Here is a 17,554-nt window from a genome sequence, read left to right on the forward strand (position 1 = left end):
TCTTTAGGATAACCAGCTGTCATTTTTGCTGTCTTTTGTTCCTTTGTTCCCTGTCTTCTTGTTGCCTCAAGCAGATGGCCATGCCTCATATCAAAAACCATAAAGACAACCTTAACATGTCTGCAAGGGTCATACACCAGCATCTACAAAATGGTGGCAGCTCTTAAGAGCCATGTCTAGAAAAGGTGCTGAGCAAGAACAAACAGGGATAACAAGCCTCCTTCAACTATTCATTTCCATCCTGCCTTCTGAGAGCTCTTCTAGCTAAAACTGAAGGCTGTGAGTTTGCTCTGGGCACTTTATGTCAGAAAGGGTGAAAGCAACTTGTAAGGTGTGCATGCCTTGCAGGTTTTGAGCTATGGCCTCGGAAGATATTGAAATATGAGAGGCAGAGGCAAAATGCTGATCAGTGACAAACTGTTTTTTAAAAAAGGATAAAGAAAAAAAAAGGGAAGACAAATGGATGTGGGTCTAGGGCTGATTTTTTTTTAGACCTCCTTTTCTGATGAATATATTTGTTCTTCTTTTCTCTCCATTTATTTCCAACCCACAGACAACACGGCATGGATTTTGACGAGGCGCTCTGGCTTCAGACAGCACGAGCAGAACATCTTTTACCTCCCGATCCTGATCAGTGACAACGGCCGCCCTGTGCTGAGCAGCACAGGCACGCTGACTGTGCACGTGTGCAGCTGTGACGAAGGCGGCATGGTGATGTCCTGCAATGCTGAGGCCTACGTCCTCCCTGTCAGCCTGAGCAGAGGAGCACTCATTGCAATCCTCGCCTGCATATTTGTCCTGCTAGGTAAAGCCTTATCTGCTTCTTGGGAGGATGAGCTCTTCTGTCCTGGCCAGGGGGTTGCTAACCTACTAAAGATGAAGGATACAAATGCATGTGCACACACGTGCATGTATATATATTACGTGTGGACACACACGTGCACATAAAGGGCCAAAACATGGAACAGGCGCATTCGGCCCCATATTGCTTCAGACAGGGGTATAGGAATGGGGGAAATAATACGGCCTGCAAATATTCTGGCAGATCCCCGTTGTGCCAGGATGTCTCATATGGCCCTGCTATATGAGAAGAAGTACGTCAGGAGGAAGTAGAAAACTGAGCATCTTCCATGTGTTCTCTCTACACAAACATATTTCATTTTTTTTGTTTGGTTGGTTGAGGTTTTTTGCCCAGACCTTCTATTTCCCCTGTTAGCCTTGAGTATTAAAAGAACTTCTGTTCCCTTGTTCAAACTCTTGAGTTGTGAGATATTAATTCAAAACACATTTTCCCTGAAGTTTCAGAGGCTCAGTCTGAGGATCAGTAGAGTAGTAAAAACAACAAAAAACTTTAAATTCTATCTCTATAAAGTCTAGATGCCTCAATCCAAACTTTCAGCGTTCAAAACCCTTGCTGAGTTCTAGCTGAAGATACAGTCACCAGGTGACAGCACATTTTCTGCAGTGCAGACCTCTTGGTGCCTGTGTATGCTAAGAATCATCTGCATCTCAGTATTGCTGAGCAACTGACAGTAATTCTACTCAGCCCAAAGCAGCATTTTTCAGATAAACACAGAAATGCTTAGGAGCAGATGAAGGAGCTACCTCAGCCATTTGCCATGTAGGGAGACATACTACCATGGTGAATCTTCCATCATGGGCTTACCATTCCCCCACTTATGTCACGTGCAGCACCCAGACCAAGAGGCTTTCCTAAAGCAGGCTGCAAATCCACCTACAAAGCAGGGAAAAAAAAAAAAACAATCACATCTTTGTGAAGCTGCTGCAGATAAGTAGTTACTAATGCTTGATCTGGCTACCTTTAAAGTATCTCAAGTACCACACTGCAAACACTACTGGCTAGTCTTGTCCCAAATGTTGTCCCTATACTTGTGACCAAAAGTTAAGACTTAAGGTAAGCTAAGGGACAGATAGGCAGGACCTCGAGACACTGATCTCAGGCAGATATCTGCATCCCTCCACCTGCAAACATCACAGCTCTTTATATTCGGGGGGCTGCCTCAGGCATAAAGACTTTGCAAGATCTGCCCTCTTACTGATGGCCCCATGTTTTGGTTGCCTCCCACAGTGCTGGTGCTCCTCATCCTCTCCATGCGGCGCCAGCGGAAGCAGCCATACATCATAGACGAGGAGGAGAACATCCATGAGAACATCGTCAGGTACGACGATGAAGGCGGTGGGGAGGAGGACACTGAGGCCTTCGATATCGCCGCCATGTGGAACCCACGGGAGGCCCAGCTTGTGGTGAAAAACAGGCAGGACATGCTCCCTGAAATAGAGAGCCTCTCCAGATACGTGCCTCAGGCATGCATCATGGACAACAACGTCCACAATTACGTGCTTGCCAAGCTGTATGAGGCTGACATGGACCTCTGGGCTCCTCCCTTCGACTCCCTCCAGACATATATGTTTGAAGGGAACGGCTCGGTGGCAGAGTCACTCAGCTCCCTACAGTCGGTGACCACAGACTCAGACCAGAGCTACGATTACCTGACGGACTGGGGCCCGCGCTTCAAAAAGCTGGCCGAGATGTACGGTGCCACGGACAGCAGTGGGGCCCTATGGTAACAGACAAGGAATTGCAGAGGGGTTTCCGTGTGAAGTGGCATCCAATTAGATCCATTCTCATTAGATGCTTCCATGGACATGGGTGAGGCCTCCTAAAATAGCAATACCGTGCTCCAATGAGAATGGGAAGAAGAGCGTGAATGAAGGTCTCTATGGATCAGCTTTACTTGGTTAAATTAAGTCATATTTTGAAACAGTGAGAAGCAGAAGGAAGAAAGTTTTTCTGTTTTTCTACAGAAAAATTGGAAAGCTCCACCCCTGGAATATAATGACATTACTCTCTCCCTCCCTCTTTCTCTCTCTCATACATGGCAGCTTACTGAGCTCTGTATGTCTGGGTTCAAAGACCAGCAAACACCAATTGTAATCTCCAACTCACAGAAGACTGGTTCCTCATTGGTTATTTTCCCCCATTACAATGGGAGAAAAAATAAATAAAAAAGACATGCTTGCTAACAAGAGAAAAAAAACACAAAGCAGAAAATTGAAACTGGAATCTCAGAGGGCTCTTTGTAAACTAAACCTCCTTTCTCTGTTGCTAACAGAGTCCTTTCCTAAATCTTTACAAGGAAGGCTGAGATTTTTTTTTTTCACCTGGCTGAGAGAGCTGGGGAAGAGGCTTTGACTTTCTGCTCTAGTTTAATGACTGACATGAGTCATTGACATTAATACTAATCCATCTCCTATTGAGTTTGTGTAAATTTATTCTCCTCCCGGCTCTTTAAAACCATGACACTGCTAAACTGCTCAGAACAAAAACAGAAGATCTGCCTCTTTTGCACTGTAGATGTCTCTTCCATGTGCCAAATGTGAAGATTAGATTCTACCAATGAAAGCCAAATAAATTTAAAAAAAGAAAAAGCTATATTTGGTAACTACATGGGTTAGATGGGCTTTCCTAATCTGTGTGAGGTCAATCCAAGGGATGTTTACATACTGTAGATAACCTACTTGAACAAATGCAGTATTATAGACCAATAAATGGATGTAAGAAAATTACATGTATAAGTTTTGTATATTTGTTAATTTTGGTAATAAATATGATGTACTGCATACAGTACAGTACCTTAGCACCTCTTTTAATAAAAGTTAAACAGAAGGGAAAGTCTGATGGCAATTTATTGACTACCTTGCAAACGGCAGTTAGTGCTTATCTGTGGCTTTATTGTCACCTTCCTCAGGCACCAAGAAGAAGAAATGGTTTGTCAGCACTGCATCGAGGATACAAGCCTTCAGTTTATAGGTTTGAGCAGACTGCTTCCTGCTTTTATTGGCACTGGCTTGGACAGTGCCCTCAGCAGTGAATCAGCCCATGCCCAGCCCATCAGAATAGTTAACATTTCTGACCCAAGGAAGTATGTTTTCTTTTTTAACATTACAGCTGGGTCGATAAGAATCTCAGAAACTAGTTACACCGCCCTAAAAGAAGCTTATGCCTTAAGAAACATGACAAGACAGTCCACAACACACAATAGTCATTCATGGTCCATTCTACCCTGCAGATGAAGTTTTGAGCCTGGATCTTATCTTGTTTACCTGTATAAATGGGGACAACAGGAAATTACAGTAATGCAAGTTTCATGAAAGGTAGTAAAAAGCTTCTGGAGCAGAACAGTCTGCAGTTTCTTTCTAGCTAAGACCAGCATGTCAAGGGAGCTGATCCTGCCACTCTGCGCTACAGAGGCCTACAGAGGAGGGAAGGCTTGAAACCTTCCCCAGTGATCTCAATACTGCATTGCTTTATCTGGGTTCCCAGAAAGTCAGGCATCTCCCACCAACACCTTGATGAACAGCTGTAACTCCCGTATCAGCTACATACTGACAAGGGAATCTCATCTTGCTGGGTTGGATACTCGTAGTGCTGCACATGCTTCTTCAAAAGGGTGCACAATCCAGCAAGGAGGTTAGGACTGCCTGGATATATCAACTGCCACCACGTCCACTGCTCAAATAGATACACAGCAAATACAAGTTGGCCAGACTCTCTTTTAAATAAATAATCGTTTTTACCTAAGGCAGGATGCAAGATCACAGTGTTAGTCTGGTGCACAGCTGTGGGAAAGACTCAGACATAACACCTGTCAATATTCTGTTATTAATGCATCCCTATCTACAAAATGGAGATCATGGCCTGCTCTACATTAGCTATTCAGCCTGCAAGTTCAGGGGAGCAGCTCTCATTCTGTGTGGACAAGGGCTATTACAATGTATCAGAATCATAAAAGGAAAAAAATGTGCTATTTAGCTATGCTTGCAGTTACATTCTCCCTGCCAAGCTCAGCCTTCAACTCATTGTCCAGTCTCCGCATGTAAACTTCGTTCTAGCATTTAAAAGCAAAACACAGCTGTGGTGTAATACCTGATCAGCTTGATGCCATTAAACAAACAGAATGCCAGCCTTTTACTTTTGTTTATAGCATCATTACTGGGAACAACTCATCTCTCTTGCTGTATTTGTGCTTCAGAGCCCATATTTGGCTTTTAAATCTGACCTAGTTTTGGCTGTTAATGTTCATGGAGAGTCTGTAGATGCTACCGATGGTAATCAATACACTACAAATACTGGAGCATCTCCCTTTGCTGAAGATGAGCAAAGGGAGCGAAAGCTGCAGTACGATTGCACTATTGCACATAGGAGGCCCTGCCTCCCTTATGTCTTTTGACTTCATTAGTGCTCCGCAGAGTTAATTATAAAACCATAGAATGGCTTGGGTTGGAAGGGAATGTAAAGCCCACCCAATTCCAATCTCCTGCTGTTGGCAGGGCTGCCAGCCACCAGCTCAGTTCGCCAGGGCCCCATCCAGCCTGGCCGTGAGTGCCTTCAGGGATGGCACATAAATGAAATCCACTCAAATCCTACGACAGCTCCAACAGCATCACTCTGAAAATGGAAAAAGCTCCAGTTTCCCTGCAGCAAGAAACAGGGAGTGTTTGCAGAGCCTGGTGACATTTTCTAGTTGTTTGGATGGACTGAGTTTATAAACACTTTTGTGGCTGGAAGTGCCTGCCTTTAAATCTCATTTGTTTTAACTATCCTCAGGATTTCCCTCAGAGCTGCTTCAATTGATGCTGTTAAGAGGGTCTTGTCATGCAGGGGACATGCAAGGTCATGTTCACAGTAAATAATGAGCCTGCATTCACAACAGACCTGTTAAAGGGCATGATTAACTCCCAAGACCTGTGCTGGAGTGGGTGGGATTCATCTAGAAGTACCAACATTGGAGGGGGCCGGGGTCAAAATACATCTGACCACAAACTGAAACCACATGGAGACCGCTGTTGCATGTAATCCCTCCACTGAATACTGGCTTGTGGGACCCACACAATGGGTCACACGCAGGGAGGTGATGACAGTCAAGGCACAGGGGCACAAAGCTGATGTGTGTAAGAGGACACAGAAACAGCTCATGCGGAAAAAGGGGGTGCAACATCTCAGGCTTCAGAAGATGCAGAGCTGGGCCCCATATTCCAGGAAGAGCAGGAAGCAGCAGGGAAACTGCTGCCTTGTCATGAGGTTTGGGGCACAATGGGTTGAAAATGCTATTTAAGAGGTTTGAGAATCACACAAAGGAGAGAAAACGGAGTTATTAATCTGTGTGGATGTTCAGTTTACCCATGCAAAGAGCACATTCAGGATATGATGAAAGAATAACAACAACAGAAAACTATTTGCCCCACTTCACATCCTTCTACCTGAAGAGAAGAGGCAGAAAATGAAGGACTGTCCTACAGTTGTCGAAGCAAATGTCTGAGGATGAAGAGAAAGCTGTGTCTGCAGCAGCTACTTGCTGCTGTAATTTGCAGTGTAAATGAGGATTTTGCAGGGTCACACAATAGAGGGACTTCATGGTCCTCCATGGGTCAATGGAGGAATGCCCCCCCAATCCTTATATCTGTGCTTCCTAATTTCATAGAATCATACAATCGTAAGATTGGAAATGAGCTGCAAGATCATCTAGTCCAACCGTCCTCCCGCTACTATTGCTATCACAAACCTCTAAACCATATCTTGTAGCTCCTCATCCAGACACCTCTTGAACCCTGCCAGGGACGGTGACTCCACCACCTCCCTGGGCAGACCATACAGGGCATGAAGATCAATCCCACTTTAAAGAATAGGTTCATACACGAATCATAACATATCTTAAGTGATTTATAGCTGATATAACCATTTTACAGATGAGTAATACATGTTGCAAGTCCATCAACAGAAGATTTAATGGATAGGCAATCAGTCAGCCCATGTGACAACTAATTAACCATACATTAAGACCTCTCCCTGTGCCCCAGGAATCCTTACAGTGCTGGTCACAAAAACAGCCTCAGCACTACACCTTGCAGTGGTAACGAAGCAAGTGGACCTTGCTGTTATGCTCTAGCTCTCCCATTTGCAGCCCAGTGCAAAAGGACACAACAAGCTAACATGGCAGCCAGCCTCATGTCTGGCAGAGCCCTGCTCCACCAGGGCAAGAGGCAAGCAGTTCTTTTGGTCTCAGTATATCTGCATGTACACTCTCACAAATGTCAAATACCCCTCACAAAACCCTCCATCTAGCATGCAGTGACTTTGGGATGCTGATACATCTCCTTTGCTCTTGAGTTTTAGTAATTCTACCAAAGTAGTAGTAGTAGTAGTAGTAGTAGTACTTCTACCAAAGGTAAGAGAGAAGGATTATGAGCTGGAAACAAGGAGGGAGGGAGAAAGAGAGGATGAAGAAAGAAGTGAGCCAGAGGCACACAGGTTTAGGAGTGGTTGGATTCTCTTCATTCAGGATGTCCTATTTTCCCAGTGAGCAGCCTGTAGAAAATGCAAGGAGCTGTCCTGCATAAAGAGAAAGACTGCCCTGATAAGCAAGCAAGCTGGCACATGCAGAAGATCGTGACATTGTATGGGAAGGTACAGGTCACAGCCAGGGGTTGTTTCCACTTAGTCCAAAGGTGGTGGATAAGCCAGAGCAGCTTCTTTAGTGTAAAGGAAGGCCCACATTTTTTTTGAGGCATCATTTCATCGGTTTGTACACCACGGTCTGACAAGTCTTGTAGGTTTGGTTATCCTCAGGAGATCACCAAATATCAGGGGGACACGGAGTCCAAGGCTCCACCTCTGCAGCTCCAAGGACTGGGATCCAGTGACATGGTGGTGGACAACGGGGAGCTGGAAACAAATATAGCACTATACTCAGAGAACGGAGAGGAAAGGAGACCTGACAGCTGCTGTAAGACCAATACTGCTATCCCAGAGTAGATAGTAATGCATCAAGCCTGGTCAGCAGAACCCACTGCTCTGCTCTGGTTTTCTTGATTTCTCCTCAAAAAATGTAGTAACAAGGCCATATATCTGAAAGCAGAAATAGCAAAAGTTAAGCAAATACTTGCTTGCAGAATTCTTTGTGTCCAAGTTCAGACAGTTAGAAATACCACCAGGAGAAAAGCTGGAGAAAATCTCCTCCTCTGTTTGTTTTCTTTATGGATATCATTGCAATTGAGCATATCACAACACTGTAAACTCATCCAGGCAGCCACTTCCCTTGGGTCTCTGAAAGGCTCTGGAAAACACAGTAATCAATGTCCTGATGGGATCCCATGATGCCCTTGCTCCCATTGAAATCAGCACACTGATTTCAAGGACAAAACTTTATTGCTTACATTTTAAAAGGTGGAGAACCTTTTGTGGACTATCCGTGCTACTGTCCACAGCAATTTCTTCCCTATAATTGCTTCAAAAATCTTTTAACTACCATGTCATTCAGAAAGATTTCACTTAGATAATAAACAGCACACACGTAATGTTCCTCAAGGTAGTTTTCAGTGAAGGACAAATATCCCAACATCATGCTATTAAAGCATCTCTGAGGAATAACAAAACAGACAGCCCATCCAGAAAGTTGAAGGGGCAAATCTCATGTAGTGATCCGTTTTGTCCTTGAGTTTGTATTCAATTGATTTTTGATGCAAGTAGTGAAAAAATAATGTTAATTAGTATAACTAATAATAAGTTACTAGAGAAAGGAGAAGCATAGCTGAATATAAAAATAATTTTCCTAGTGAGAAACAGCAAAGCTTATGAGCAAAATCTTTACACTTTAGTGCCTTTCTAATTGTAATGGACTGGGATGACTTTGAATGTTTGGTGCTTTTTATTTTTGCTTCCACAACCAAAATTAAACTAGCCACACAGCAAACTCTCCAAAACCAGGGCATTAGCGTTCATTGATTTTGCAAAACAAAAGCCAAGATTTTCTGCCCTGCTCTAACGAGCTCCTCTAATTCTTCTGTTTGAAAAGTCTCACACAAATTTCTGGTTGCCTTCAAGGTTTCATATACGCTTTTTTTAACCCTCCATTCTTTCAGTAAGGCTGCTGTTCTGAGCAGGTTCCTCAGCATTTAGGCAAACATATAGTGCCATTACTGTTTTGTCCTTAATTATGCCTTTTTTTCTCTTTTACTCATAAGCACTAATTGAGTCATGATCTCTTTGCAAATGTGACTTAACCTGATGTTCCCCTGCTTGCTCAGACAATTAAAAAAATAACAGCACTGGTAATTAACTGAGGGCTGGCAATATAACTTGGCTCTCAGCCCACAGTGGGTGAAAGGTCAAGTGAAAAGTAAGATGTGTAAATGCACACTAAGAGAACCAGAACTAGGCACCAATCAGACATACAAGAATAGCAAAGGCAAATTTTAGACATCGTGCTGAGTAAACTGAGTGCAGCCTTCTGTATGCAGTCTGAGTGGTGCAAAGCCTTTGCAGCAGAACGAAGCAACAGGTTATACAGAGGTTGCTGCTCATCAGACAGGAGAGAGCAAGCAGCTCAGAGCAGGGGAATCCTTTTAATTGAGGAATGCACACAAGCAAGGATGCAAGAGGTGGAAAAACATCTTCTGGCACTCTTAATTGTGAAACCAAACTCCAGGTAGTGCAGCTAATGAACACTGCATTTCACCCTGAACTGGAGAAGAGGCACGCTGCAAGCTCAATCGGTTTTTTTCTCAGTCCCAAATTTTTTTGCTATTCCTCTACAACCACATCTCTTCTTTCTCCTTACTCTTATGCTATTCATGGGCCAATTATAAAGCCCTCATGCAGCCAATTTAATACCCCTGAATCCCCATCAGTTATAATCATAGCGGTGGAGTCTAGTGAATGAAGAGGCTGCTCATATTTCAAAGCTTAATGAGTTCCATTTCTTTTAATGGTATACTTCTATTAAAATTCATGGTCATTTTTCTCCATTAATTTCATTTATGAATTACTTCCTTCTAATTTTCTAAAGCATGACGTGACCAGTGACTTATGTAGGTCATGCCAAACGAGTGTCAGCAAAACCTTTATAATGCAACATCTCGTATTCTGTACACCTTGATCATGGCCCTCCCACACTTTTTAATTGGGATTCACAAGGCAAGAGGAAGAAAAGGGACAACGATCACAGTTTATGTTCAGAGAATGGTGAAAAATTCAAGTGATCCACATTACAGAAAGAGCTCTCGTGTAAAGGGAACGCTGTGCCTGAGATACAAGAGAGCTCTGCTTCACTTAGTCACAGCGAATAACGTACGGGCAGAAGGAGTACAAAGCCTGGATGTTATAATGTCTTCTGTTTTCTTCTATTTCTGCTTGAAGACTGAGCAGCATGACAGAAGGTAATCACATCCTCCAGGTAAATGGAATAAGAAGCTGATAGCATTGAAAAGCATCTATCTAGGGCAGCTCACAGCACATGAGCACCCAAAGTAAAACTGCTAGACATTTACCAGGATTCTACCAGCACAGTGCATGCATCTGATACCAAAGCCATGTGGGGCAGCAGAGCACCTCTGAGAAGAGTTGTGCTCAAGTCTCAGCAGTTCTGCCCAGCAACAGTCACAGCAGGGGCAGCTGTAGGCTCAGCAGCAGGCATGGCGTAGCAATGAACCACAGCCAGCACACTGGGGCTGCTTTGCTGAAGATTTACCATGGGGAGGCTTACTAAAAGTGGGTAATTGCAACCTTAGCATGGTAATTCGTTAGTTAAGAGTCTCCTTCTGAATCTGCCTTCCTGCTCTGGTAACGTGCCCTGATATGAGCATCTACAAGACAATTTATTGGTGTAAACAGTCATTGCAAAGCCTCTTTCTTCCTCCCAAATAGTTAATAAAGCATGACAAGTCTCAAAGGCGTACTTTGCACAAAGTACTGCATCACGTAATGCCCAGGGCCATATTTCCTTCACTCTCACACTGATTCATCATCCCACTGCTCCAGTTTAACACGGTACAGAGGATTTCAAGAATTCAAAATTATTCTTGGAGATCGTTTTTGATGCGGCTCAAGAGTTAGCTGAAACAAACAAAGCAGTGTGAAGAACATTTTTTTCCTGCTCCATACTGTTTGCACCACGGTATCGTGGCATTTTCTATTGCTATGCACAGTTGTTTTACACATATTAAAAAGATTCCCACAGAGCTGCTCACAATTTACAGGAAGAAATTCATCTTTCAGCCACTCAACTGATAGCTGCAGAGACTAGCTGGTAGCAATCAGAGCTCATAATACATTGCTTCCTCAGCAAAAAATATAGTTCTGTACGTAAACCTGCAAATTTTGGGTCACCAGCAAACTCCGAGCACATAATTGTTATCAGATTAACTCATCTAGCTGGAAGTAGGAGTCCTTAAAAGACTCAAAGATATCATTATTTTGTTAAGTCACATTAAAATCTCAGAGATGCTTAAATCATTTGATTGTTTGAGCTCCAAAGAAGCACACTGTTCTGTAAACCAATCTAAAGAAATTTTCTTAACTGACGTTTAAGGTGAGATGGAAGCATCAAGTACAAAATCTGCTCACATCTCTGTAGTGTAGCTGGAAAAAACAAAGGAAAAACAATCTCTAGCTCTGCTTTCAGTCTAAAGGAATTTAGAGTCCACAAAATCCTAATAATACTGCTTACCACAGCACCAGAAGGCATTCAGATGCTGGAATGACATAGAACCCTATATAAAACAGAATAGCAGTGAGTTGGCTGCCTTATGGGATACAAAAATGACAAGATCCTTCTCTCAGACTAATTACTGGAAAAGTCTGGATCCTCCAAACATCAAACATTGCCCTCCAGTGCACAGAAAATTGCTTTAAAAAGTAATTATTATTCACTGAAAGGAACCAGAACAATTTTGGAAGAAAGGAAGCAGAACAGTTCTGAAATAAGTGAATTTATTATCTTGCTAGGCAAAGAAAAAAAAAAGAGAAGAGAGAATGAGAACATATAAATACAACACACACATATTTCAGTGTTCAAATTCCAAAAACTATGGTTTATGGTAAAGTCAACCACTGTTCTAAGTAGCCACTCATTTCAGTTGTTCAGAGAGGACTTAGCTGCTGAGCGGAAGAATCAAGAGCCATGTTAGATGCTCTTAAGTTTGCAAGGCATCGATGTGGGGCCGACACATACAACATGAGACTGGAAAGCTACATGATACTGCAGAAGCAGCTGGAGTGTACAGTTCAGGAGCATCTGGAAGAACACTAAGATCTCACTTGGAAAACTGGGCCTCCATCCTCTTCTCTTAAACCTTTCTAATTCAATTTACACCAAACATATTTGTATGTTGCTGTATGTGTAATTTGCATCTTACACTCTCTGACTGCATCACTTTTTATAACAGTTCTATCTGCCCTGATTTAGTCCTAAGGCAATTTAAAGTGCAGATGAAACAAATGGACCTGAGAAAATATTATTTCACTCTACTATGAAAGCATGATTGACTTCACACACTGCTTTTCCAAGAAGAAAAATAGAGGAGACATTCTCACAGGGGCAGAGAGCTTGATGCCAATAATCAGTATGATTTTTCCCTTTAAGTCATCAGTATGAATCCTGTTCAGCTCAAGAGGATGGCATAGCACAGGAAGTATCACAATCAGGGCTGCTTGCTGGAACAGACTGTGGGAAATATAAACTCTAGATCAAGATTTTCCTTATGCACATTGTCAAGAGCGCTACCACCACCAGGAAACCAGGCATACAAGAGGTCATAGAATCATAGAATGGCCTGGGTTGAAAAGGACCATAACTATCATTTAGTTTCAACCCCCCTGCTATGTGCAGGGTCACCAACCACCAGACCTCCAGGAGGGTCAGGGTGAGTCTCTGCTTTCCCATGCCAACTGACAGGTATTAGCAGAGGCCAGAAAGCATGGGCTTTCTGGTGTAAGAACTCATCCTAACAGTGTGCCCTGGGTGCTCCTGGAAGTCACCACATCTGCACCTCTGACTTAAGGGCAGAACAGCTTGAAGACTATTTACCTTTCATTCCCTTCCTCACCAAAACATACTGAGCAGAACAATAAAGTGACTCAGTTATACTGTGTGTTCTCTAGTTCATGTTATAGTGTCTGTGTATTCCACCATTCCAAGGCGCTCTCAATAATTAAGAAGAAATAACATCAGAATGCTTAGCTGAGCTAAACTCTTTGCAAGTTACCCATCAGCACTGTTTATTTTCATTTAGTGTAACTGTTACACCAGAAATCCTTTTGCTCCAAAGAGACAGGACACACGTAAGAAAGAAAATGCAACATTCAGGATTCCTTGTTCTTAATTTGCCTGGGGCAACTCAAAACTTATGCTGTATGTTAAGGTCTGTACCATCCAGTCCATGGTGGTTAAGAACTGCTCTGCCTACACTCAAGGGAAGAAACAAAGCCACAAGTAAAAGATCAGCATTTTTTAAACATATCTTAAATTACTGTTTCTGACTTAATTTCCAAAGGAAATGGCTACAATGCATTAAATACAGCATACTTGGGTAGGGAACGTGGACTGTACGGTAACCTGAAAAATTCATGTAGCTGAAGTGACCTTACTGGATCCAGTAACGCAGTCAGTCTCTTTTCCATCAGCTCTGACAGCTGCAATTAAAAGGAACAGAGGGTGCTGATACTCTAAAATAACTTGTTTATTAATCAGAAGGCCTAGCTGTATCCAGCAAGAAGTTGTATGCCATGAGAAGGGGTGACATCAGTAACTGAGAGAGAACTGATAAGAGTTCTTTCTAATGTTCTTTTCTCATTTTAATTGCTTTGACCCCTCTCCCAGCCTCCTTTCCTTTCAGTCAAAATTGTTGCACTTATTAGTGTTATCATTACAGAAATTGTATTCTTCCCATGAATATCATTGTGCCTTGATAGAAAAGAAGTGAACTACTCACTTTTCCAGTGAAAAGCTGAGGTTCTTTACTGGCTGTTTTAGCAAATTTTTATGGATTATTTGAATTCTTCAATGAGGAAAACTACCACCCATTTCCCAGCTGGTTCCTCCTACTGTTTCATCTACGCTACAGTTTCCTCAGTGTAGTGAATCAGTTTTCAAACAAAAAATTAATTTGGTTGGTTGCTTCTTATAGGATGTGCAAACAGCACTACTCTAAATAGCTATTTTTCTAATCAAAAATGAAGGGACAGATTCACAGGGGAGAATCCCTTGCACAGAAGCAATTACTAAAAGGCAAACATTACGGCTGCTTTTATTGACTTCAGTAACAGCCGGTAGTTTTCTGTCTCTTTGATAGTCAGGCAACTGACTGAAAAATGAAACAGAAGGAATGAACTTCAGGAATTCACTTAAGCTTTAACCAAGCAGATGCATCAAGAGAATATGGAAGTCTTTCTCCATTTCCAAAGCAATCTCTCCTTTGAAGTAGCAACTCATCGCTGCTACATTATGTGAAAGCTCCTATTTACCTAATCCAGGTTCATCTTTTGCTTATGCAAAGGACATAATCAAAATTATTTGCATTACTGCTCATATTGCTGCTGTGTGTGGCAAACTCTGGTCCTCTGGGGCAGCAGCACAGCATGGAAGCAATGTTGACAGCAGGTTCCTACATTTCAGTTTAGCTCTAATGATGGCTAAGGTATTACTAGCTACTGCAATTACAGATCTTCATAAACTAAATGTTCACGCAGCTGAGCATATTGAGTGCTAGCAATTTCCATTCTGGTGATTAAGAAGCCTTCAGAGTAGTAACAGCTCACCAAAGAGGTATTCAAAAAAACCAAAAAACAAAAAACAAAAAACAATCATTGCAGCTTGTTTGTTTCTTAACAGAACAGTACATCGTTTAACTCTATTTTGCAGAAGGCTTTTCACAGTTAATGCAGGGATCTGCAAATTGCCTTTACTTTCATACCTCCTGAGACTGCCTGGTGGCAGAAAGGTGTATGAGAACATGAAAGAAAGGAAGAAACATATCTTCATGCAGAGACAGGATGTGAAGGGAGGAAAAAATACCCAAGGATGTGGGCAACAAGAGCAACCCTCCAGCAGTCATTCAGTGGAAACTTATTCCATTACTTCATGGCTCTTTCAGTTTACTTAGTTGGCACGAAGTGAATTCATTCCTACATACAAGAGAAATTTGTCTGTCCTAATGAGACTGGAAAGTTAATTCTGATGAGTAAGACAGAACAGGCACACAGCAAAGCTGAGAGTCATTTAGTGCAGCCTATTATATCCCTCCGTACCATGAGGAAGTTTGGGCTCCAGTTCACAAAGCAGCAACGCAGTGCATTGACACTCACCTCAGTGGGAGGTGGTGACACCAGAGCCAGTGCAAAGGCCAGTCCACAAATTACTCTTAGAGGTCTATCTAACACCACACACAACTACTGGAGTAAAAGTAATGCCGTGAGACTCTTCCCCCAGCTCTGAAAGAGAGCGAGGAAAATGTTGTTCTTTAGATCCCCTCTCTAAGCCAGCACGGCTCTATTCATCAGCCGCGGGGAGCCTCGTCTTTATTTAGGAAATGGTATTTATAATGCAGTGCTATACTCTATGTCAGTTCCCAGAGGACAGTCTGTGCAGTCTCTGTTGCTCTAGTGGAAGTGAACAGCTGCTTTCTAGATTTCCCAAAGCCCTGGTGCAAAATAAATCCTTCTCTCTTCACTTAATTTTAAAGAGCAACTATCGTTGGGCAGGGAATGTATGTGGGAAAGGAGCAAAAGCAAAGAATGAATTATTTTATATCATTTCTCTTCTATATTATCTGCAATGTAATCATTTAAACTACAAAACCAGCAAAACTAAAGATACCATCAGAGGAGCAGCTGAGGAACTGCCACAAACGTCATCTCCCTCCATCTCTTCCCTTTCCCCATGGTAAATTCACTCTTTTCTGCTTCCCAATTCTTCACTAAAATGAAAGAAAAAAAGGAATCTGAAACTGAACACTTTTTATCCAGGAGAAAAAGGGAAAATGAGAGCAAACGATATATAGATTTCCTTCAGTTCCTTTAATCTAGCCTCCACGGGTCTAAGGTCAAGACTGAATCATTGTTTCCATTTCACTTCTTATTTTTAGCAGGTTTATACAGTTCCGTTGACTTAATATACCCTGGGTTGAAATTCAGTTTACAGAGTAGGAAAGCCGGTTGTTTAATCTGAAGAGGTCACACAGTCAGTGTGAAGGGCTACCCTGCATTATTTTTATTTCTGGACACATCCAATTTTAAAATTCTCTCAACTTTAAAATTTAAAAATGCTGAGACAAGCCTTCGGTTCTTCCATGAAGAAATCTGGAAGGGGAAGCCCCTTTTTTTTTCATCCCCTTTCTATTTTTTCCATGTGCCATTAAGCTTTCCCCACTGTTCTCTTTTTAAGCACATACCCACAGCAGAATGAGGTGTTGGTATCTGTGCTCTGACATACTGGGGAAGTCAGCAAGAACTATTATGCTCCCTAGTGCTCATATTTATGGGGAGGTATATTCATGTTTCCACCATCTGTTTACCTTTTCAGTTAACACCGAATGCTTCCACTCACATATTCCCCCAGTCACAAGGCTGCCCTTTACATTCAGGCAGTTTTATAAATGATGCACGTCTGATAAAAATTCACCTGGTGCTTGAACTTCACCTGGAGTTTAGCAGCATGCTGCTGTATCTCCAAATGCAATTATGGTTTAACAGCATGGTGTCTCCTCTCTCATTTCCAAACTAGATGGAATAAAAGATAAATAAAAAGTAACATGTATACTCAATCTCATCCATGCATCTGCATTTACACACAGACTCGCATGCACAAACTGTAGATTATATGCATTCACATATACATCAATTTAATGTCCTCTCTTCTTTAATCAATTATCCATGATAATCCATTGTATTCCCCCAGGTACTCAGTCATCAAAGCCATGTTAAACCTCTTCTTGAAGATCAAATGGCTCTTTAATCCATTTATTTACAGTTTACTGAGTTATAGAAAATTAATCAGGATCATAAGTTAGCTGCTGCAGTGAGCCTCTTCTGAAGGCTGCTATCATTGCAGACAGTAATTCTCAGAGAGCCAACAGGATGGGGGGGGAAGAAAGTAACAAATCTTTCAACATCTGTTCCTCTCATCAGCCGCCGTCAATGACTGCCTCCCTCTGATCCTTGTTTGATCAAACTCCACTCCATCAAATCCATTTAAATGAATTAGCACTACTAAGGTAACCGAAGAGCTAATTAGTCTTAAACTTTGTAGTTAAGTTCTTCACATGTTGTCTCCTGATGTCTAGAAGGCTAAGCAAGAGCTTTTCTTCTGAAGCTATCTGGGCACAAAAACATGTGTGTAAGGAAGTATTTGAACACAAATACAGCCTCCTTTTTTTTTTTTTTTTTTTTTTTTTTTTTGACTTGGCAGAAGTTTCAATGCTATTGTCCTACGCAAATATTCTCCTCCTCACATTTCTAGCCATTCTACTGATGTACTAGCCATTCTACTGATGAATACTTACTGGCCAACTTTCTGGATGTGATCGGTGTTGAACCACTATAATTAGCTGTTGATTAGGCAAAGCTCCACAAATGTAAGGCCCAACTAATTAATGCATGTTCACGTTTGCCATGCATATTCACACTGATTCTTCTCTACAGCAGCAGAGAAACAAAACCAGTTAAACTGATGGACTGTGAGAACCTGAATGAATTTCTTAT

At 42.1% G+C, this 17,554-nt stretch overlaps 1 protein-coding gene across 1 annotated transcript in view; it reads left to right on the forward strand.

Annotated features, from left to right (window-relative positions):
* The window catches only part of CDH20 (cadherin 20), a 49,647-nt gene extending 46,566 nt beyond the window's left edge, over positions 1 to 3,081 (forward strand). Inside the window, exons 11-12 of the mRNA XM_042809028.1 lie at positions 554 to 805; positions 2,090 to 3,081. Of these exons, the coding sequence (XP_042664962.1) occupies positions 554 to 805; positions 2,090 to 2,589 (752 nt within the window). The 3' untranslated portion in view covers positions 2,590 to 3,081. The remainder of the gene's footprint in view (positions 1 to 553; positions 806 to 2,089) is intronic.
* The last annotated feature ends 14,473 nt before the right edge of the window (positions 3,082 to 17,554 follow it).

The sequence above is a fragment of the Centrocercus urophasianus genome, unplaced genomic scaffold (genome assembly GCF_019232065.1).
Source record: "Centrocercus urophasianus isolate 14NV4802_14NV808 unplaced genomic scaffold, USGS_Curo_1.0 seq_11, whole genome shotgun sequence".
Classification (NCBI taxonomy): domain Eukaryota; kingdom Metazoa; phylum Chordata; class Aves; order Galliformes; family Phasianidae; genus Centrocercus; species Centrocercus urophasianus.